General features: G+C 45.9%; 1 protein-coding gene across 2 annotated transcripts in view; it reads left to right on the forward strand.

Annotated features, from left to right (window-relative positions):
• Positions 1 to 24,626, forward strand: part of DPYSL2 (dihydropyrimidinase like 2) — a 91,685-nt gene that overhangs the window by 49,189 nt on the left and 17,870 nt on the right. For both annotated transcript variants that reach the window (XM_065399791.1, XM_065399792.1), the window contains exons 4-8: positions 10,375 to 10,539; positions 11,862 to 11,923; positions 13,540 to 13,620; positions 14,486 to 14,554; positions 18,209 to 18,329. In XM_065399791.1, the coding sequence (XP_065255863.1) occupies positions 10,375 to 10,539; positions 11,862 to 11,923; positions 13,540 to 13,620; positions 14,486 to 14,554; positions 18,209 to 18,329 (498 nt within the window). The remainder of the gene's footprint in view (positions 1 to 10,374; positions 10,540 to 11,861; positions 11,924 to 13,539; positions 13,621 to 14,485; positions 14,555 to 18,208; positions 18,330 to 24,626) is intronic.

Here is a 24,626-nt window from a genome sequence, read left to right on the forward strand (position 1 = left end):
CTTTTTCTTCACCTTCTGCAATAAAAAGTTGTCTTCAGCACATTCCAAGAACGTGTTGGATAATCTATGCCCTGTTGTGTGGTTTTCCTAATAGGTATTTGGATAGTTGAAGTCCCCCATCACCACCAAGTCCTGTGCTTCATCCACCTATTCTTTCAGGTTAGGTAGTCTGACTCGACACTAGACCTCTACCATGACATCACCCTTGTTTTTTACCTTTGCCCAGAGACTTTTAACAGGTCTGCCTTCCACCTCTAGCTCAGCCTCAGATGAATACATCGTTGATATACAAAGCAACTCTTCCCTTTTTTCCATGTCAGTCCTTCCTGAACAAGCTGTACCTTTCTATACCAATATTCCAGTCATGTGAATTATCCCAAGTCTCTGTGATGCCAATTATGTCAAAATTGGGATTATTCACTAGTATCTCTAGCTCTTCCTGTTTTATTCCCCACACTTCTTGCATTAGTATACAAACATCTAAGGTGTTCATTAGATTTCCCCTCTGTATTCCCTCTTGTCTCTCCTTTGTCCCTGTTACGATTGCCCATGTTCTCCCCCCCCCCCCCCCAATTCTGACCCTTCTCACAGGTCTCCATGGTTTGGACTTACCTGTGGGCTTTTGTCTCCTGTCCCTGTAGAACCTAGTTTAAAGCCCACCTCACTAGGTTAGCCAGTCTCTATCCAAAGATACTTTCTCCTTCCTTGATAGGTGGACCCCATCTCTGCTCAGCAATCCTTCTTCTCGGAACAGCATCCTGTGGTTGAGGCCCTCCTGGTGAGCACAGCCATGCATCCACCTTCAGAATGTGGCTGTCTCTGCCTGGGTCCTTACCCTTGATCGGAAGGATCAACGAGAACACCAGATGCACCTCCAGCTCCTTCACCCTCACACCCAGAGCCCTGTAGTCACTTCTGATCTGCTCGGGGTCATACCCTACAGTATCATTAGTGCCCACATGGAAGAACAGCATGGGGTAGTAGTCAGAGGGCTGGATGATTCTCTGCAGACCTTCCATGATGGCACAGATGAGTTGTTCCATTTCATACAGGGTGGAATGGTGCACAGTCATGCCTGTGGCATCTTGAAAACACAGCCGGAGATGTGATCAGATTAACATCCATGTCTTTGTGCAGAACTAGCCTTTCCATTCAGAGTGCACCAGTTACTTGAATAAAACTTCTTTTTTTAAAAGAAAGCCAACACTTCCCACTGCCATGCAGAAGAAGATTGCATTAGCTGGCGCTTTCCAGGCCAAATAGATTCAGGCTGTTTCAGGAATGAATTTGCCCCTCCCTCTTCAAAGGGCTTTATAAATATTGACTAACCCTCCCAAAGGCCCTGTGAGAGGGCGAAGTGTTGTTGGCCTCATTTTTCAGCTGGGGAAACTAAGGTGCAAAGTGTGTAAGGCCGTTTTCAGAAGTGGCCGCTAATTTTGGATGCCTCCCGTTTTCTTTTCAGTGGGGGCGGGGAGGTGTCCAACTTGAGATGCTTAAGGGCCTGATTTTTTTTTTTTTCAGGGTTGCAGAGCACCTGCAGATCCTGTTGATTTAAGGAGTGGGGGTTGGGCTTTCTCAGCTCTTCTAAAAATTAAAACCTAATTTTCGGTGAGCCCCATGTCCCATTGAAAGTCAGGGCGGTTTGGGCTTCTAGGTTGCTTAGTGCTCTTGCAAATTTTACCCTAGGTCATGTCCACACTACAGACCTTACAGCGGCACAGCTGTGCCACTAGAAGGACTCCCGTGTAGCCGCTCTATGCCTGTGGGAGAGAGCTCTCCTGCCATCATAATCCACCCCCAACGAGCGGCAGTAGCTATGTCGGTGGGAGATGCTCTCCCGCTAACAGAGCACTGTCCACAGCAGTGCTTTTGTTGGTGAAGCTTATGTTGGGCAGAGGGGTGTTTTTTCACACCCCTGATTGACAAAAGTTTTGCCGACAAAAGTGCTAGTATAGGCAAAGCCTTGGTGATCACTTCTGCCTCTTTCTCCCCCCCATGCCTAGCTGTGAACTGGAGAGAATGCCAGGGTGCAGTGCAGGATGATTCATTAATCACTTTGAGAGCCATGGATGGACACCTAGCAGACAATGGGGCTCAGATCTTCAGAAGTGTCTCCTAAAGACCAGAATTTCTATGAGTTGGCTGGCACACATGATCTAAATCAGGCCGTTTACTTTGGTGCCTATATGAGAGATCTATGAGCCTGAGCACTTGAGAAAATCTATCCCTAAATAACTTGCCCAAGATCTAGGGACTCTGTGTTAGAGCCAGGACGTGGAACCAGAATGTAACACATTATGAGCTGAATGCTTTAAAAACAGACTGACGTATCCTTACTATTTTAGCATGTTATTTAACCCTTTGATCACTTTGTCTTTGAAAATTTTGATAGGGCTGGGGGAAAACAATGCAACTTGGTCAATTGCAAGTTTTGTTAAAAGGAACTTTAACTGATCGATGCCTTATTAAGTACATGGCAATATTTAGCAAAGGGGCACGTTTGCCATCATAACTCAGTTGTCCTACTTGGATTTTCATGCTCATGTGTGGTTATGTTTTCTTTTTTTCCCCCCACTGTAAATGGTTGTGTTTGAAATGTCCCTTCAGATCAGCTTCTCTTATTTTCTGCTTTCCCACTTTATGTAGCACAGAGCTCTGTTATGTCTCTGCTCTGTCAGATACATTAATGTCTGTCATCTCTCCCCCCACAGCGTTCCACCATTGGTGCTTGGAGGACATGCAACATTTCATCATGGCTAGATGCCAGCTCTGGCACATTAAAGCCACACAGATAAGCTAACAGTGGTTAGTGTTGTTGTCTCACTTTGGCTTATTGTCTGGTTTTAATCTTGAGCTGATTAATTTGTACCAGGAGGGAGCGAAGGGAGCGTGACAGAGACAGAAAGGCGGCAGTGGATACGCGGGTGAGGGGGGTGGCGGTCAGAATGTGTTGGGAGTAAGAACAGATGCACCTTGTAAGCCGCATAGAATGACCGAGAAGACCTGGGCAATTAAAGAGAATGTCTTAAGGGTTATGGTTGGGATTTTCAGAGCAGGTAGGTGCCTAAATCCCATTGATTTTCCATGGGAATTGGGTTTCTAGCTTGTTTGCCCAGGGGAAAAATATGCTTCAGATTCAGAGGCTTTTGAACACCCCAAGATCATAGGGGGAAAATATAAAGATTTGCTATAAACAAAAACAACGCGGAGTCCGGTGGCACCGTAAAGACTAAGTGGTTTTTTTACCCACGAAAGCTTATGCCCATATAAATCTGTTAGTCTTTAAGGTGCCACCGGACTCCTCGTTGTTTTTGTGGATACAGACTAACATGGCTACTTCTCTGATGCTATAAACAAAAACCCCATCATCTCTGAGCCAGCTCCTCAGCTGGTGTAAAAAAGCATTGCCCTTTGACGTCAGCGGAGCAACACTGGGTTACAGCAGCTGGTGCTTTGTTTGATGTCTTCGTTTTGCCATAAGAAGAGAGGGAAAAGCATTTTTTTTTTTTAAGCAATTCAATCTTTTTAACTAGATGCTTATTCTCAATGCTGTAGACATGGATAAAAAGGACGAGTTGATGGCTGGTAATGCACCAGCCTAGAGTCTGGGGATCAGTGGTCTGGTCCCAAATTTGCCACTTATTGTGGGTGAAATTTCACCCCTGTGGATGGGGTCGTTACAAGGCCGACGCACCACTTAAGTCCTATTTAAGCCTTATTTTGAGGTCTGAAGTGGTGCACATAGGCCCGTGCTAGCCCTCTGCGCTAGGGCAAATTTCCTTCTTTGTGACCTTGGCAAGACACTTTGGGTGAAATCCTGGCCCCTTAGAAGTCAATGGCAGTTTTGCCATTAACTTCAGAGGGGACTCTCTTCACTCTTCACCTTTCTGCTGCAGTTTCCCCAGCTGTGCCTCACAAAAGTCACTCTCTCCATCTCAAAGGAGCAATTTTCTCAGACTCCTAAATTAGGGTGCTAAATCAGCCTGAGGGGTTGAATGCTCAAAAGGAGTTAGGCTCCTAGCTTCTATTTAGCCTCCTATCTTCTTTTGAGCATTCAGCCCTAGGAGCTTTAAACAGATATCTGGGCACATATGTATATATTTAAGCACTTAAGTGTAGAATTGTGGTGGTGTTGCTCTTTTCAGCAATGGTAAGAAGAGACTGGTCAGTTTCATTTTTGATTTTGGTCAGTTTCACCGTTTGCTTCCCACACAGTAACCCAACACTATTACATTTGGGGTTCCCAATTCTGCTTTGGAGAAGGTTAAAATTTAAATGATTTCTGTTCATAGTGGACCACTTTTTGAGGTCCTTACCTTGGGTTTCCATTTACCTCACTGAAAATGGGCCTGAATAAGACCTGACTTACAAACGAGTAGGAACTTCATCCCAGATCCTGAAATTTTTGAGGCACCCAACTCCCATTGATTTCAATAGGAGTTAAGTGCCGTCAATACCTTTGAGGATCTCGACCTTCAGGATTAGGGATGAAATTGACTCCAGTTCAGAGAGCCAGCACAAAGTCTATGCATCACTCAGGTCCTGTTTTGCAGGCAGTTATGTATTTCACAGGGGAGAATTTCAACTTTAGAGCTTTAGGGCTGTGTCATCAGCCACTTTTTTCAACTTTGAGCTTAAACACAGTCGACAGCTTCCCCTTTAAAGATTAGAATTTGGCATTGTTTGTGTAGTAATAATGGAGACCAGGATGAAAACATCTGGGTCAGGGAAGGGAGAAAATCAAAGCAATAAACAAATGCAAAGTAAGGGGGTGATAACAGCATCTGCTGAGAGAGTTTCTTTTGAATCCATCCTGAAGTAGCTAAGCCACACACTGCTTCAGGAATTGAACATCTCATGCTTCCAAAACAAAGGAAAGAAACTAACAACAGTACAAGCAGCGGGGTTCCCAAGAGACAAATTGTTCAGTAGGGTCAGAACGGGACGCTGCATTTCACATGTGAAGCTTCCAGGGTGATCTGCGAGACTGGGTTTTCTACATGTTCTAGTGGGTCAGGAGCCCTTGCATCCGTGGTTTGCTAGCAGATAATACCCAAAGGTCAATGCGGGAAGCTAGGAGTGTGGGAAAAAGGGAGGAAGAGGCAGATAGATTTTCATAAACTTCTCTGTAGATATGTGAAGCATGGCAACCTTAAAGAAAAAGCTTTTGTTTCCCTCTGTGCTAGCAAGTTCTGTCTGAGGCCTGGAAGTAAATCTTCCTGTTTGGATGCATGTGCACAACTCCTACTAGTGCTAATGAGAGTGGGGGGTCATCTGGCAAGGGACAATTGCAACTCACTAATCCAGGGACAGTGCCTAGTTCTTTCCTGTTTGATTCTGGTGTCTGACCCTGATATCTAAAAGACTATGGGCTGGTCCACACTAACCCCCCACTTCGAACTAAGATACGCAACTTCAGCTACGTTATTCACGTGAATAACGTAGCTGAAGTCGAAGTACCTTAGTTCGAACTTACCGCGGGTCCACACGCGGCAGGCAGGCTCCCCCGTCGACTCCGCATACTCCTCTTGCGGAGCAGGAGTACCGGCGTCGACGGCGAGCACTTCCGGGATCGATCCAGGATCGATTTATCGCGTCTAGACAAGACGCGATAAATCGATCCCAGAAGATCGATTGCTTGCCGCCGAACCCGGAGGTAAGTATAGACCTACCCTTTAGATGGACATAGGCTCATTGATACCAGCTGGAGCTTTGGCTCTTACATTTTCATTGTAAAGAACAGTTGAGGGAGCCCCTAGAGGCTGGGGGACTGGGCCATGACCTCACTGGTCTGGTTTTCAATTGGCCATCTTCCCAAAAGCACAAAACATGCTGGGTCTCTCTCCTTCCCCACCAGTGTGGACACATTCAAGCTGCCTTGTACTATTATAGTTATACCTGCAGGGATGCCAATATAAGGCACCTTTATACCAGTATAACGGTGTGGCCAGTATGACTGTATTGATTTCAACTACACCGCTACCTTGATATAACGCGACCCAATATAACATGAATTCGGATATAACGCGGTAAAGCAATGCTCTGGGGGGGCGGGGCTGCGCACTCCGGTGGATCAAAGCAAGTTCAATATAACGCGGTTTCACCTATAACGCGGTAAGATTTTTTGGCTCCCGAGGATAGTGTTATATCGAGGTAGAGGTGTAATTTGATAGAAAAGTCACACCGCTAACCAAAATAGTTACATCAGTACAAACCTGTGTGTAGGCTACGCGTAGGTCTGATTTTGAACCAAAACTGTAAGGGTAGATTTGAGTCTCCACTCCCGTCCCCTACTGGAAATTCGTTCAGAGGGGGTTCTAGATTTGTTTTCCACTCCGAGTTTGGGGCCTTTTTATTTCCTGCTGCATCTCTACAACAATCAGACCATCATGCGGTAGCCTGCAGTAAATCTGGTCTTTGTTCGGTGCTAGCAATTCTCCACTGTGGCAGAGGGCATAGTTTTTAATTGAGACCTTAAATAGAGGAAAGGGCACCATCCTAATAAACAGCCAACGGATCTGTCTTGTCTCTGCCCTTTTGTTGCTGATGCCTGGCCGTAATGACCAGTTGTAACGCTGCGCTTGGTTGCAAATATGTCTTGTCTGGCGTTGCTGTCTAATCTAAATCTATCCAGTGTTTATAATGTACCCATTACCATAGTCTCTGACTGCTACCATACCCATGTTACTATCACACTGTTTACTCTGTGTTATACCTCTTTCCCCCACCCTGTGTCTGTCTTGTCTATTTAGATTGTAAGCTCTTTGGGGCCGAGTCCATCTACCACTCTGTGTTTGTGCAGGGCCTAGAGAAGTGGGACTGCATTCTCAGTTGGTCCTTAGGCATTGTGGTAATTAGCAATATGTGGTTTGCAAAGAAGCCTGAGATACTCTTGTAAAAGGGGTTGTATTCTCTCGATGATGATGATCAACTGACAGCAGCTTTTCGATCTGAGTGCATAAACGGAGCAAGATTCGGCTTGCATGGTCTTAAACCATCAAAGAAAGCTGTACAAGATGCGTCAGCAACGCTGCTTCCACGCTAGATGTTCCTAATCCCTAGTGCTGACTTTCTCTCACAGATGTGCCACCATCTCCATTTTTATAGCCTTATTATAACCAGCTGTGCTTTGACTTTGTCAGAGATCAGATGGAGATTCTCCATCTCCCTCCCCCATTACTCATACTTGGACAGCACATGAAATAAGAGAGCGACAAAGTTCTGATCGAGACACCAGAGTCGATCCTTTGCGCTGGGATCTTACAGCTGTGTGGTGTTTAACCCTTTCAGGCCAGGAGGCAAGATTTCCTAATGATCCCTTTGTGCTCTAATTTGCACTTCTGTAGCCCTTTTCATCCAAGCATTCAACAATTTAAGCTTCTCAGCATCATGGCGTGTTAGGTGGTAACTGTGCCCTTTTATTATTGTGCACACTGAGGTTCAGGAAGACTCCGACCAACATTTTAAGACTTGGGTGCCTAAAAGTAAAATGCCCAAATCCATATTCAGACACATAAATAAGTGGCCCAAGGAAGGGCAGTTTTGTGGGAAGGGCACTGGACTGGGACTCGGGAGATTATGGTGCAATTTCTGTCCCTTTCCCGGACTTCCTCTGTGACCTGGGTCAATTAACTTCTTTGTGTCTCATTTCCCAATGTGCAATATGGGGACGCAATCTCACCAGGGCATTGGAGGTTACATTCTTAAATGTTCACGAGGCTTTCAGATATGGCGTAAGCTATTCAGAGTGGAAGCAGCTGGTTTTCACGACGGGTTGAGACCCACCAACTAATTTCACAAAAGGCTGCCATTGAAGTTGTCGTGGCTACGGATCTAAGCTGGAGTTGAACTTGCGATGCGGAGGCAAACCGTTCTGCGTCACACCCTCCCACCTTGCAGAATGACTTGCTACATTTAGCTGCAGGCACAACTTCATCTGAAGGGCACAAATATTGTAATCGTTAATTGCTGACAGTCACGTAGCCACCGTCACAAAAATGGAAGCGATGGCCAAAGCTTTTAATTCATGCAACAAAGATGGTTGCTTTACGTAATCTTCTTTACTTCCTGGAACACTCGCTCATCTCAGGCAGTTTGGGGACATTGTTACTTCTTCAGACGGCTGGCTGCGGCTAATGAGGCATTCAGGGAAGCGACGCTGTTTCTACCAAGCTGCTCATGTAAATCTTGGATGGTTTGTCTGGCTCTGAGTAAGAGCAAAGGGATGGTTTGTGATATGGCAAAGGCTAACAGGGCCTGAGGACTCCGTCTCTCATTTCAGCGGTTCCGTCACGATTTAGAGCCAAATGCTGGGCTGATTGCAACCCAGATATTTAACAATATAATTAAAAATAAACGGCTCTGGTTTCTCTGCTGATAACTAAGCAGGTTTCATGTATTTCCCCCCCCCCCCCCCCCGTTGGCCAATGTACAATGAGCCAAGCTCTCCTCCCTCCCCTAGCCCCAACACAAGTTCAATTTGTGACCTCTGAAGCCATGAGATTATATGTCTTTTTCTTCCCCCTTGAGCAGCTGCCCAGTCTTTCAGACTCTGGTTTTGTGGCCTTGTTCCATGCTTGTGTTTTTTCTCCAGGATGTGGAGCCCTCTGACTGCACGGTCCTCAGGGCTTGCTGACTCGAGAGAGAGCTCCTCTTAGTACTTACATTTTAAACAATTTTTGGAGGGGATATTAAACATCATGCTTCAGGGTTTTAGGGTTTTTCACCTGTTGATCTCAGAGCTCTTTACAAAGGAAGGTAATATCATTATCCCAATTTTACAGACAGAGAAACTGAGGCACAGGGAGGGGAAGTGATTTGCCGGGTGGCCGAGCCAGGAATAGAATGCAGATCTCCTAGTTCACTGGACCATGCTGCCTGTACCTACGACGTTGGTGTTAGTTCTAATCTGTCAAGTTCCTAATGGCTCCAGACTTGCTTCCCTCCTTCACGTGATGCTGCTCCAGTTGCAATCAGTGGAGGCCCTAGAAATGGAGTACTCTCAGAAGAGGTGGTTGGCAGCACCTTCTCCTTGAAGGTGTTTAGAACTCGCCCCTTCTTCATCCACCGGAACCCAGATTTGCCAACTTCCCTGGCCATGCTGCAGAACCCACCTTGGGCGTTGAGGAGATGATGAACTGGGATGTAGGGGGGTTGTGTTGGAGTCATTATTGGTGGGCTAATATCAGAATATCGGCAGCTCAGACAGGGCTTTAATCTGAAATTTTTGCATTGACTGTTGTTTTTAACAGCTAGGTTATACAGGTGGTGCTAAAAAAAATCAATACAGTAGACTAGGGGCTCCTTTTCAGATTACACTTAGGCGGCCTCCCTTGTGCATACGTATTTGAGGTGAAGCTCACCCTTGTGCCAAGAGCAATCACAAGGTCTACTGTGCACCACTTAAGCCCCACTTGAACCTTGGGCTGAAGGTGGACATAAGTGGTGCATAGATCTTGGCTGGGCCCCTCTGCACATGGGTAACTATCACCCTGGATCTACAAATGGCACCTTAAAAGAAGTTCATTGAAGGGATGTGTGAATATATACAGATTGCTGTGGTCTCTGCATTGACTGCAGTATGCAAATTGGGGGTCTATCAGCAGGTTTTAAAGACAATTGTAGCCTTAGTTATTTTGGTGGATTTAAAGAAGAGCTGAACTTGCTCGCTGGAAGCTTTGCTGCTCCCTCTTTTGGTGTTAACTGTGGGATTATGGTAGCAGCAAATCAGAGAATAGGTGCAGAAAGTGGATCTTTTAATATCTCATCTTTGTATTTAGACTGGAAACTCTTTAGGGTAGGGACAGTCCTTTTGGTCTGTGTTTGTACAGTGCTGAACACAGTGGGGTCCTGGTCTGTAACTGGAGCCTCCGAGGTGTTATAATAATACAAAAATACATCCCAAACCCTTTGGGGTATCTTATCCAGCGTCTCATAGGGCACAGAGTAGACAAAGATGTCCCTCAGTTTGACTGGAAAGCTACTCACTGATGCTCATGGGGGCGGGGCGGTATTGTCTGTCATTGTTTGTAACCCTAATAGGAAACGGGAGTAACTGTACATATAACTGCAATGGTTTGAATTTGCATTGGCTTTGAACTAGGAGTTTCATCTGCTCCATTCATATATACTTGCAGTGAAACACTCTAGTAACTGCATGATTTCCTCCTTTAGTTTTTGCTTGTAATCGAATGGCAGAGTGGGTTCTCGAACCCTGGGCTTTTGGAAACACACAGATCTTTTCAAACTCCAATTTTTCTTTAGAGAGGGGGAAAAACATCCTGTTTCAGAGAGTCAGTGGAAAGTGCTATCTGTCTTGGCTGGCTGCTAAAGGCCTTTGGACACACGGGTGCAAATGTTTTATGTCTTTTCCAGTTGATCACGTAGTTCCGGAACCAGGGACCAGCTTGATCACGGCATTTGACCAGTGGCGAGAATGGGCGGATAGCAAGTCTTGCTGCGATTACTCTCTGCATGTGGATATCACGGAGTGGCATAAAGGGGTTCAGGAGGAGATGGAAGCCCTGGTGAAAGACCACGGTAAGTTTCGGGATCATTTAAATCGATATGTTTTTACTGATTCAAATTTATTATTTTTTTATTTGTTTTGGTCAAATTAACGGCCAGATCAGAGTTCAGAATGGGGTCTGTTTTTTTTTTTTTTGTTGGGGCTTGGTACATCAGGAGGCAGTGTTGTAGGGGGGCTGGAGAAGCAAGGTTAGTGTATAGGGTGGGAATGGAATCCAGTGTTGCCGTTCTGAATCCTTCCCTCTGGAGTGGCGTTTGGGCAGGGAGACTGCACTGACTGTGTGTAGGGGGTAAGATGTGACAGCTGGGGTGGTATTGCCCATGGCTGCTGTGGAGTGCTGCCCATGTCATTCAGAACAAGGCATACCAGATCCTCAGATGGTCTAAACTGGCATAGCTGCATTGTCTTCGATGGAGATTTGGTGAGCTGCAGCAACAGAGGATCTGGACCTTCTCTGGAGATGGGCATCTCCCTAAAGGAGTGATAGCGACACTTTTTTGTAGGACGTCTCTCTCCCCGTTGGCCAGTGTCAGCAAGAGAGCTGTAAGTCATCCAGGGGAGATAGAGGCGGTCAGTGAGAAACTCACATTGACTCCATGGGGGTAGGTCCATTGTCATGCATAGCGCACAGTCTAAGGGGCTGGTACGGCCAGGTGCTGAGCACCTTAACCTGATGTTCCATTTTGACGGGAGCTGAGGATGCTGCGCACTTCCCAGGAGGCACAAAAGGTCAGATCCTCAGGTGGTGTAAATTAGCATAGCTCCATTGATTTGATTGGCAGTACCTTGATTTACTCCAGCCGAGGATCTGGCCCTCAGAGCCAAGAAAGATTGGGCCGTCCGTAGCAGACCGTTCCATTGAACAGATGCAAAATCAGTTCATTTTGATGGGAAGAGGTTAAAAGTTTCTTAAAGCCAGCCAATGTCTATACTTGTTTCAATGGTGCATCTGGTCCACTCCAGCAGGAAGGGGAGAGTCCTCCTTACTCAAGACAGGTGGAATTTTACAGGGCCAGGACTGTCTTATTCTGCAGTTTCCAAACCGTATAGTCAGTTTTAGCGCTAAGAACCTTGTACTTGAGTCTCTTCTCACTCACACCAGTGTATTCCCATTAGCTTCACTGAAGTTCCTCCTGATTTACACCAACATGAGTGGCAGGAGAAGCAGGCTCTTGAGCTGTTATGGCCAGACAGCCCATCTATTAATTTAACTTCTGTATGGATCACTTTGTTTATGTAACTTGTGGCTGGCTCACTTGTAACTTCAAGGTGGACGTTATCTATGCCTATTACTTGTACATCCTGGGAGTTTTCTTTGTTTTGTCTCTGCTAGGTGTGAATTCCTTCCTGGTTTACATGGCCTTCAAAGATCACTTCCAGCTAACAGATTCTCAGGTAGGAGGGCTTTACATTCACAAGTGATGCTTTAGCCACACACAAGATTTTGGGCTCAATAGAGGAATAACTGGATGACATTTAATGGTCTGTGTTACACAGGAGGTCAGACCGGATGGTCTAATAGTCCTTTCTGGCCTTAAACTCTATGAATCGATGTTCTTTGCCTGTATCAATGACTCAGGTTGTGCCGTCAGCCGGGATTGAACCGGAGGCCTCTGGATCTAAAAGCAAGAGCTTCTCCTGATGGAGGTAAAAGAGCAGCGCTGAAAGTCTCTCTCCATTGAAGTCAATGGCAAAATGCGCATTGATTTCAGCGAGGCCACGATTTTACCCCAGGCCCTTTAATTTGGAGGCAGGACCAGACTCATAAACCTCTCTATGTGGTCTAGCCATTAGAGGGAGACACACTGGTTAGCATGCGTTACACACGCTATTCTGGGACCTAGTGCCTGATTTTAACTGGGAAAGCACTTCTTGGTTTTACTATTGGAATCACTGGGACCTTAAGAAAAAATTCCCTGTGGCAATTTTATCTGCACTCGTCAGTCATTGGCTATGTTTCATTGTTGGGATGTACAAACTGCAGAAGGTTTTACTTCCAAACGTGATGTGATGGAGATTTTCCTCAGTGTCGGAAGTTTGCTTTGAATTGAGTAAGAGGTGACAGAAAAATTGGTCTCTTTTATCTAAGAACATGGTCAAAATTTTCAAAAGTGGTCACGGATTTTTGTGAGCCCCATCTTTGGATGCTCAGCGTGAGACCCTATGCACCTCATTGTCAGAGGGGCAGAGCTCCAGCAACTCCCATCAATGCAGTGGGAGTTGTGGGCGCTGATCAGCTTTGAGAATCAGGGCCAGTGCTTTGCAAGTTGGGCACCCATGACGTGAGGCATTAAAGATGCCACTTTTGAAAATTTGGGCCCTTAGAACTTCTACTGATGATGCCCTGGAGAACCTACCAGTGTGTCTCCCTCTAATGGCTAGACCACATAGAGAGGTTTATGAGTCTGGTCCTGCCTTCAAATTAAAGGGCCTGGGGTAAAATCGTGGCCTCGCTGAAATCAATGCGCATTTTGCCATTGACTTCAATGGAGAGAGACTTTCAGCGCTGCTCTTTTACCTCCATCAGGAGAAGCTCTTGCTTTTAGATCCAGAGACCTCCGGTTCAATCCCGGCTGACGGCACAACCTGAGTCATTGATACAGGCATAGAACATCGATTCCTGTTTTATGCTCCATTATAATAATAATAATAATAATTAATAATACTACCTCTTATATCATGCTGCTCATCTGTGAGTCTCAAAGTGCTTTAGAAAGGAGGCCGTTATTGTTATCCCCATTTTACAGATGGGGAAACTGAGGCACAGAGAGGTGAAGTGACTTGCCCAGGGCTCCTCAGCAAATCAATGGTCGGGGCAGGAACTGAACCCAACCCTGAGTCCCAGTCTACTGCCTTATCTTTTATGGCAAGCTAAAGAGAGCTTGTCTGTCTCGGTCGCTTTCCTTTTGTTTCGGTTTTACATAACAGTTTAAGCTAAAGGACATTTAAGCTACTGGAGTATTTGTAAGACCAAAAGGTATATATCAAATGGTGTCCTGTCTTTCTCCTAGATATACGAGGTCCTGAGCGTAATCCGTGATATAGGTGCCATAGCTCAAGTTCATGCTGAGAACGGTGACATCATTGCTGAGGTATCTTATCTGTTTGCTCTGTGGAATTTTAGCGGCATTATGCTGTCAGGTGTTCAAACTCCAAATCCCTCTCTTAAAACCCACAGCAGGAAATCACTAAGACATGTCAAGGCGCTGCATCAAGTAGCATAGACATTTCCATATAGAAAGCAGAGCTGTACTTCAAGATTACAGCCCCTGTAGCTCACAGTAAGAGAACAACAATGCCTCAGGTTTATATAGCAGGTTTTATTCCATAACAGTTGCGAACGATACATAAATCTCTTCACCCATCGCTGAAATGCAGCCATCTCTGGGGTGGAAGGCGGCCACTATGTATATTAATATTACATAGCACTTTAGGACAGGAAGTGAAGAAACATTTACTATACGTTTTGTACAGCACCTAGCACAACAGGACTTGGACTTGGTTGGCCTCTAGGGACTATTGCAATAGAAATATAATTAATAAATAAATAAATGGGTCCTGAGGCTGAGGTCACACTTATTTTACGTGTCATGCCTAGATCACGCAACTTGGAGTTGCATAGGTTTTCAGCACGTAGCCTGATAGTTTTGGGGGAAGTTTCTTTTGTTCTTTCAAACCTGCAACTTGCAGGGCTGTGAAGTGAAATCAGAGGAAAGGTTGGCATGACAACACTGCGAATGAAATGGCAATGGTTTGCAGAGCTCTGGTAATTACCCAGACTCTGGGAGTTAGTCTGAACACTGGTTCTACTACTCCTGCCTTTGTGAAAGTACCGTGGGATATCTAGAGAGCACAGATGACAGGGATCTCAATTTTACATCTCTTCCAAATCTCTCCAGCTCCTGGAATTAGAAATGACATTGTTTTGAGCCATCTTCTTGTTTTTTCCTGCCTTAGGAGCAGCAAAGGATCCTGGACCTGGGAATCACAGGCCCTGAAGGGCATGTACTGAGTAGACCTGAAGAGGTGAGGACGTTACACATTTTCACTTAATTCCCCCTATTCTGGGTCATGTCATATACTGCCTCATGCCTCGATTAATGTGGCCATGAATATGGTTCACATCGTGTGCCCTAGGAAATATTGGCTTCACAGACAGATGGGAGGAAGGGAAGAGAGGATATTGCGCCTGGAAGTTCGTGTTTGCTTGTTCTGTCCGTGCAATAAATACTAGATAATGATGATGACCATTATATTTTATTTGAATTAATATAGCGCTTATGACAAAGATCTGACACGACAGAAATATGTCCGGAGACCTCAAGCTGAAGACCCTTATAAGTATCATTAGCCCCATCTTGCAGCCTTGGGCTAGGTCTACACTGGAGGGGAGGGGAGGGAGGGTCAACCTAAGATACGCAACTTCAGCTATGTGAATAGCGTAGCCAAAGTCGGCGTATCTTAGGTCGATTTACCTGGCCGTGAGGACGGCAGCGAGTCGACTGCTGCCACTCCCCCGTCGACTCCGCTTCCACCTCTCGCCGCGGTGGAGTTCCGGAGTCGACGGCAGAGCGATCGGGGATTGATTTTATCGCGTCTACGCTAGACGGGATAAATCGATCCCCGATAGATCGATCACTACCCGCCGATCCGGCGGGTAGTGTAGACGTACCCTTGGTAACTGGGAAGCAGAAAGGCTCCAAATTTCAAAAACGCTCACTAACGTCAGGTGGCTCACCGGTTAGGTAGCCAACTTGAGAAGTCGTCATGGGCTTGCAGTGCTTCTGCTAACGAGGCCAGGGCATTTCAAGTCAATGGGAGTCGTGGATGCTCAGCAACTCTGAAAATCAGGCCTGTGGTGCCTCAAACTGGGAGGCCCAGATTAGGGGACACTTATTGGCCTGAGATCCTTGCCCAAGGTCACACAGCGGGGGCTGTAGATGATGGAGGACCCAGATTACATGACTCATCACTCTCTGGTTCAGCCACTGGATTGTGCTTCCTCAAAATGTCACAGTAGTCCCCAAGGAATCCTCTATACACTGGAACGTCTTCCCTCCTGGAACATCCTCATTTTCACTGAAAGCTGAGCTATAAGTGGAGTTGCTATCTGCAGCTTCCAAAGTGAAACTATTCAGAACTTTCCTTCTGGCCCTGATTTTGAAGCCCTTATTCTGATTTTACTTAGGCCAAATCCTGGGGTTCTTGCATATTTTAAACCTCAGCAAATTCCCATTAACTCAGGAGATTTGTCTGAATAAAGGTTTCTGGATCTGACTCTGCATTGGATTTTCACTCTAGCTGAGTTCTCTGTGCTCCAAACCCTCAAGTTGTTGTTCATTGTTTACTTGGTCCTTGTTTGGGCAAAACTTCTTTAGAAGTCAGTGGGAATTTGTACATAGGGACAAAGTTCTATCTATCTTAGGTATTTATATTCTTGTGAGGTAGGGAAGTGCTAAGGCTCCTGTTTACACATGGGAAACTAAGGCACAGAGAGACCAAGTGACTTGACCAAGGTCACACAGGAAGTTTGTGGTGGAGTTGGGACTTACGCTGGTGTCCTAATCATTGGACCATTCTTCCTCTCCCATTGATTGCGCTGGGATTAGATGCCCACGTCACACTGACATTCAGTGGGAGGTGGATACCTAAATCCCTTAGGGTCCTTTTGAAAATTGTTGCATAAGTAACAACACAGGATTTGGTCCTAAATTCTGTTCCCGCTGTATTGTACTCCTCTGAGCTTTCAGTATCTCTGGGCTGGACACTGCACCATGGAATCTTGGCTCTGTGAGGGCAGTCCTTTCTGTACAAGGAGATTCTGATTGTTCCTCCAAAGTCTCAGGGCTTTGCTAAGGGTGCCAGATGTGGTGCTGCTGAAAGCCCAGTGGGTGAGATCATTTTCACAGCTCCCCCCTTTTTTATTTACTTCCCTTCAACTTTGTTCAGTCAAGCAGCATCCAAAGGCATTTTAGTGCCAGCCATAAATCTTTCAGTTTCAAATGCTGTTGTGGGTTGAGAGGAACAATGCCCGGCCGGACTGGAACACAAATCCTCTCCTTTTTCTCCCTATTGTTGGCTCTGGGGATGGGGACTGTTTCCTGGATGCTGTGCGCAAACATCTGCACCCAAATTTCCCATCCACCCTTGTATTCCTTGACATATTTTCCTGATTGCATAAGGAAAACAATAACAGATGGTGGCATTGGAGGAAAACTGCATGACACTTGGGCTCAAACTGCTGAGCACCTTCAAGTCCCGTTGACTTCAAACGGAAAAGAGGATGCCCAGCATCATGGAGGATTAGCTCAGTCTTTCGAAGTGCATCCTAAGCAGGAATCAGACTCTGATGTAATGGACGGGGCCGTTCCCTTATTTGGCTTGTTTGTTACATCTCCCTCCTGCAGTTTGAAGTAGATGCACAGACGCTCGTTCTTCCTTCAGCGTAATTAGGATACATTGCATGTGATGCTGCTGCCTAAAATGAGAATCAGCCCAAGTCATAGAGAGCCACCTTTTCACTTGAGGTCAGCTGCTTCAATGCAGTTAATGGTGCCTTGGCCATGTTCTGCTCCCTTGCAAGCCCAATAACAACAAAGCTTTAGCGAAGGACCTGATCCTGAAAGAGGTGGTGGAGCTGAAGTTTCCATTGAATTGAAGGGGCTCAACATCTAACAGGCCTAATTCCTGCAAGATGTAACCATCTGGTGGCAGGGCTGTCAGCTCTAGAATTGACTTCTCCCACCGGCTTACCAGAGCCTGCAGTGTTCAAGGCCAGTCCCTTTCCCCGGTGTGGGCATTAAGGGGATGGGTTGCTGTTTATTTTGTTGGGTGTCCTTTTTCCTATTGGATGAAATTTTAGGGCTTAACTGATGCATTGGCATTGTGTTGGCCCTCTGCACAAGGGTGAATTTCACTGGTATGCCTATGATTGAATAAAGAAACTGACTAAAATGTGTAGTAATGCATAATAAGGGCAATTGATTCTCATGCGTCAGGGTGTATTGCCTGCAAGGATCAGGAAGGAATTTTCTCCCATGTACAGCACTTAATGACTGGTGGATCATTTATGGGGAAACATGCTTTTCTCCAATGCCTCAGGTATTTCCCGAGGAAGGATAGAAGGACGTGATGTTAGATAGTAAAGTGCTCAAGGCAGGGACCATCTCAGTGCAGTGCTGAGCACACTGAGCGCACTCAACCAATAACGATAATATTAGGCATGTGATCTGTCCTTGTACGGAAAAATCCTGTGGGTGAAATTGTCATTGCGGTTCCAGCTTCTGTAAATCAGGTAAAGGGATCAGAGTGCCGTGAAAGCTGTAAACCCTGGATCCAACCTGGGGAGGAACTGAGGAAAACCCCCAGCGGCGGGGGCAGGGTAGGAGGAAGCTGGGGGCAGGACTGGACCAGCGATGGGGATTTGAGATGCTGCAGAGTAGCCTGTGTGCATGGAAGCTCTAAATTGGAGCAGCTCTCGAGGCTGCCCCAGTTTATGGCAAGGACCAATCCAATCCCGACAGCACCTGGAATCTAAATGGCTTAAAGCCACCAAACCCACTCCTTTGAGTCCCCCGCACCCTCTGCTCTTAAGAAAACAAAGTTGTAACTGAGTGAGTCGGAAGAGCTGGCCACGCTAAGCCGAGCTTGTTCTTATGTACAGCTGGCTTTATTTTGTAGGTGGAGGCCGAAGCAGTGAACCGGGCAATAACCATCGCCAACCAGACCAACTGCCCTCTGTACATCACCAAGGTGATGAGCAAAAGTGCCGCAGATGTTATTGCTCAGGCCAGGAAAAAGGGTAAGTTATTCATAGATGGAAAAGTCCTATGAGATCATCCAGCCTGTCTCCCTGCCAAGCCGGGATTGTTCGCTGAAGGACCTTTTTCTAGTATTGTCCAGGTTGGGGTTTAAATGTCCCAAACAACTGGCTCTGTATCACTTCCTGTGGGAAGCCTGATAGGCTGTCTGGAAGTTTTTCCTGATCTTCAGCCCAAATGTTCTCTCTCTGAATATTTATCCCATTACCCTCAGTAATTTCCTCCATTAGACAGTTATCAGGTGCCCTGCCTTTAATCATTTAGTCATATTACACAAAGCTCTTTCCTTGTAACTCACTCCTTCCAACTCCCCCGTCTTTCTTTTGTACGGCTCCCTTCTACACCCAGAAATAAACACAATATTCCACGGGCAGCTACAACAGAGAGAAGTATTCTCACCTTCCTGATGTCTATACTCCACATTGCTGCGTTGGTCCAAATTCAACGCTGGCATTGGCTCATTATCTTCTGCTTCTCGGGCAAATGGGGGAGGAAAAAGTGAGCGGTGCTGCTCTTAAGAAGGGCATTAGCTTAAGCAGGGCAAGCAAATGACATCACTGCTTTCCAGCCTCAGTGGAATTACAGTTAAACAGCGGAGAGATCTCCGGTTTCATCCCTTTATTCTGCTACTAAAGCCTTGTTAATTTCCATTTAAATCATCCAGGGTGGGCGTTGAAGTGGGAGGATTTTTTTTCCCCTTTGCACTCAAGGATTGGATTTAATTTGATGCAATCTAAATAAAAACCAAACGAATACACAAATGACATCAGTTTCCATGTGGGGGCAAGGTGCTGGAAGAATTAGTTCCTACTGCAGCAAACTCCAGTGCGGGGGGAGAGAATTCGTGAGTGCTTAGACCCCATGATTCCGGTTAAATTAATTCAGAGCTGGTCAGAAGGATTGAGGGGGTTCTCTTTTAGCCACAGAACTGGGACAGCACAAGCAGCATCAGGCCTCATTTGGGACCGAGAGAGATCACCTAGAAATGAGAGAATAAATTCACACAATGATGAGACTATGTCTGAGCACTCAACCAATGACTGAATTTATCCTCCGAACGCCCCTGGGAGATAGGGAAGTGTTATTCCCACTTTATAGGCCAGGAACTGAGTGATAGAGAGATTAAAAGACTTGGCCAAGGAGGTTGTGGCAGAGTCAGGAACTGAAGTTGGCTCTTTCGAGTCCTAGTCATGTGCACTAACCACAAAAAACATCCCTCGACCCTTGGTCACAATTGTAAAGACAGCCAATAGAGGTGGTAGTTTTTGGGATGTGGGCTAGCAGTCTACCAGCCCAGACCCATTTTGGGCATTAAGGAGTAACCCATCAGGTAGAAAAATTTCATTGCTACCATGTTCGGTACATATCTGGTGGTGATTACCAGGGCGGATGTAGGTGCTGGAAGTGGGTCAGTTTTTCTCTGTCACAAAATATTTGTCATTATTTGTAGAATTGACTGATATCTGTCTGCTGCTTTTATCAAATGATGCAGGTAATAAGACCCCTACCTCCTAATTATAAAACATGCCTCAGGCCGAGCAGACAACATCAAAACTGTATGTCTAATGCACACATGGTATAACTGTAATTATCTTCTTAGTATCACTGAATACAATGACAATAAATGTAAACTATTTATATTACAGTAATGATTCTTAGCAGAAGATCTGTAGAATGTTTTGCATGAATATACTGTGTGAATAACGTACTCTGATGTAATCCCTACATATAACTAACTATGAGTTACTAAATGTTTAATCCCACACCACTTTGAGCTATAATTTACTTAAAAAAATAGTCAGATAGTTGAAATCTTTCTATTGCCCCTCACAACCTGTGTCTGATGTGTTCCTATATTCATCACTGTCACAGTTGCCTGCATAGGATCACATCAAATCTTCCCTGCGGCATTTCCATCTCTTCAGCAATGCTGCCCAAAGGCGAGGATGACTTTTGGCGCAGGTGGAGGACCATCATTTGAGGAACAAGATGTCCCGTGCTGTCTGTCACCCATCTGGTTTTGACAGGGGACACTTGAAGATACTGAACTGTTGCACGAGTCCATATGTATAGCTGATGATTTGCACATAATTGTGCAGCCTGAAGGGTTTCTCACTTGTTTTGTTCTTCTTGGCAAACAACTCGTAGCGTGTGTTATCTAGATACTAGCTTCTTACCACAATATAGAAAAGATACCACTGTTGACTTTGAAAAAGCTGCAGTTGGGTTGGTCTTCAGTTACTGCCCTTGCTAGTGCTACTGAGCAAGGACTACTTGATTCAGCTGCTCGTTGGTTCTTCATTAACTCTCTGGTTAGGTCAGCTCGGTCCATGCCATGAATTCAAAGTAATGGTCCGAGGTTCTTCGAGTGATGATCCCTATGTGGATTCCAAATGTGGGGTTTCAGAGTAGCAGCTGTGTTAGTCTGTATCCGCAAAAAGAACAGGAGTTGCACCTTAGAGACTAACAAATGTATTTGAGCATTCTCGCCGTGCCTCAGAGCCGCAACTGTTCATAGTGGTGTTCGTTGACCCACACGTACGTCGTGCGCCCACCGCGTGGTGCGTCCGAGGCTTTAAGAGGCCATGAGGGTCGATGCCATTCCAGTTCCCTCTTACCAGGCAGGAGCAGAGCCCGGACCAGAGGGGATGGAGGATTGGGATCCAGATAGGGACCACACATCTCAAAGAAACCTCCAGTTACAGTAAGTAACCTTCTCCTCTTCTTTGAGTGCTGGTCCCTATGTGGATTTCAGAGGTGGGAGAGTGCCGAGCAGTACACAGTGTGGAGGTGGGCACGAGGGCTCTCCAGAAGTCACAGTCTGAAGGACGGCATGGCCAAGAGCCGCATCCGCCGCAGGGGCGAGGGCACAATGGGTTGTAAAGGTATGGATGGAGGACCAAGTGGCCACCCGGCCAATGTCCTGCCATGGGACGTCAGCAAGGAAAGCTGCCGTGGCGGCATGAGCCCTTGTGAAGTGGGCCATGACTCCCGGTGTGGTGGTGGGGGAATGCCAGAGAGAGCGTAACAGTCCGCAATGCAGCGGGAGATCCAGTGGGAGAGACGTTGCGAAGAGCACTATGGCCGAAAGGGAGCTGAGAATGGGCATGCCACTGACGTATTAGCCCGGAGGCCAGAGGAGAGGGATTGTTGAGGGTGGATGTGCTTGGTTCGTACCACAGACACATCACTAACAGTAAGAGAGCTGAGAAGGGGAATGCCACAAGCACAGGGTGGGGGGATGCAGAATATACCCCATCAGCGCAGGCCGCAGCCTCGCACCCAAGACCAAGAGGGGGACTGGGAACAAGCAGTCTCAATGCCTGCCATAGACACAGAGCCCCGAGACTGAGGGTTGGGATGTCCAAATGAGGGTGTGAGGTGGGGAGGGATAGCTCAGTGGTTTGAGCATTGGCCTGCTAAACCCAGGGTTGTGAGTTCAGTCCTTGAGGGGGCCACTTAGGGATCTGGGGCAAAATCAGTACTTGGTCCTGCTAGTGAAGGCAGGGAGCTGGACTCAATAACCTTTCAAGGTCCCTTCCAGTTCTAGGAGATAGGATATCTCCATTATTATTAAAAAAAAAAAAAAAAAAAATTCTGGAGCGTTCCTTCCCACACATTCCTGCTGTTCAGGGTGGGTGGGTGGGTGGGTTGGTTGGTTGGTTGGGGGGGGGAGGGAGAGAGGAGCTCTAAATTCCTTCGTCACCCGCTTCTCCGGGGGCTCAGCTGCTAGCTTCAGCCATCTCTTTTTCCCATGTCACTGAAAGCTGAAGTACAGTCAAATCCATTGACAGCATGAATGGTGACACAAGAGACACGTCTGTTCCCCATTCCCTAGCTACGCTGTGCATGGGAACGAATCTCTTCTTTGGGCCAACTCCAGTTTTGAAATAGAATTCATCTACCCCAAGAACAGAGCAATGTCTTGGGCACGTAGATGCAACCTCTGAGTCCAAGCTCTGCATTAGCACCCTGTTTACTCCAAGTGTTTGCTTTGCATCAGCAACGTGCAAAAACCATGCGCGAATCTGCTTCCTCGTGATCTGCCTCAAGTTCTGGTATTGCAGAATGGTGGCCTGGCACTACTTTCACTGCTCGTGAGAGGTCGTGAAACCCACCAGCAAGGTATGCTTCAGCATCAGGCAACAAACTGTGTTCACACTTCACGATCCAGTCACTGAGGAGGAAGTTTGCAATGTTAGATTTGTTCTTTGAATGTGATGAGCTCTTCAAGCATTGGTTTGGTAATGGTGTTAACACAGTGGGGTTTCAAACTTCTTGCATTTGGACATTCCTCCCATAGGCTTGCTCACCAGATTTGATTGAGTCTTCATCTGCATAGTTGTCATCAACAGCAGCAGTGAATTGACATGTTAGTCTAGGGATAATGTTTAGCAGCTGATCAAGCAGCTCGCCAAAAGTTTTGCACTTGGCAGTATCAGTGCCCACCATCTGCAGAAGGATCAGGAGGTCAATAATAGCTAACGTTGGCTAGCTCAACCATTGACAGATTTTTCTCCAGCCAAGACAATGTGTTGCTCTTTTGGGTCTTTCTTAGAGATCCATCCAAGTTGAAGAGGGAAAGTGGGACAGGTGCCAGGACATACTTCATCAAACCCTGGATATCAACATCTCTGAACTGGGCAATACTTGTCAGCTTGCTGACTATCAATAGTTATTGATTGTGCTGTCTGCGTCTTCTTTTGTTCATCTGTTTTGTTGAGTTTACCAAACAATTTGAGATGATGCCTTTTCATGGAATCAAAGAGGCCTGCCTCACCCCTTTGCAGCCTATTGGTTACAAGCTGCTTCATTCCTTGTGTGCCATTCTCTCTTATCACACACAAACTTCGTGCAGTTTCAGGTGTGGGCCACAGAAAATGTTGCAATGTTCACAAGCGGCTTTCTATTGTCTGGGCTTCTTCCAGGTTCAGTGCAACACGGATTTGTCATTCTTTCAGTCACGGCTTTTATAATATCTTGGCCAGCAGTTTCATTTGCAGCCAGGCACTTTGGGGCAGCTTCTTTGTGGAGCTCTGTTGCTGAAGGTTGTATTCCACCCATTTGTTTGGCCATAGTTGTTACAGCTGCCTTAAAATGTGCAGTCAGGTATTCCCTGGTCAGAGCCTTATCCTTTGTGCAAAGATGCTGATGCTTCCCACGGTCCTTGTTGAGAGACTGCTCTATGGCCATATCATACCATACACCTCTGAAGGCTCTGGCAGTCCAGTATACTGCTTCTTGACTATTAACCAGGGCATGATACATCTCCTCTGCCAGAAGTCTGGCTTCTGCTACATTTTACACAATCCCATCTAGCCCAGTTCATATGACTACACTGGATATTAAGTGGAATCATCTCTGCAAATGTCTCAAGCTCCATGGACTTGTTATTTTTTATTTTTGCTGCTATGAAATCTATCAGTAAAAAGGAGAAATCTGCTATATAGTTTTTCCAGAACAGAAATATATCTAAACAGTTTTTTCCTTGGGTAACATAAGTGTCCATGAGTTGGTGGAATGATGGTTCATGAGGTCTGAAAGATCATTCTGTGCTTCCACTCTGGTTCCTATATGTGCCTTCTCCACATCTTCAAATGCTTTAGTTCATGTTCAAGCTTTCTCTAAGATGCATCTCTTTGCATCTTTTGGGAGAACATCGTTGTTCATGGAATCACTAAGTTCCATCCATTTCAAGCAACTCATTGCCTCACTCATAAGTTTGTGGATTCTAACACCGTGGTTATATGCTTCTCCTCTTAAAGCATGGCTGATGACTGAAGCATCATGGATGCTGACTTCCACATGGGTGTCTTGAAACTCACTTTCCTGCATTACACTGCCTGTATGACCTATGAAATTCTTTGCATGATACATGCCTTCCATCTCAAGGTGATCATTGTCAAATTCATTGTGATTCCTCCATTTGATCAACTGTGCTTTGCAGTAGATTCCTTCATCATATGCGTCACAGGTCCAGTCTTGGCCCAGAGAGTGACACGTATTTTGAAAATATTTAATTGTGGCGTACACCATGTTAACAGCAGTTGCTGGTGCAGGAGTCTTTGGACTTTTTCTCAAATCCGTCCACTCTACAAATAATGACAAATATTTTGCATTATCAGTTGTATTTAGAAGCTTTCTACCAATTTCGGTCAAAATTAGACTGTTTCTTCGAGTTATGGTCCTTTTTTGTGATTTTTACAATTCTTTCAGATAGAATTCGCGACAACATTTAAACATTACGTGACAGAGAAAAACTGCACCATTTCTAGCAT

The sequence above is a fragment of the Emys orbicularis genome, chromosome 2 (assembly GCF_028017835.1).
Source record: "Emys orbicularis isolate rEmyOrb1 chromosome 2, rEmyOrb1.hap1, whole genome shotgun sequence".
Lineage (NCBI taxonomy): Eukaryota > Metazoa > Chordata > Testudines > Emydidae > Emys > Emys orbicularis.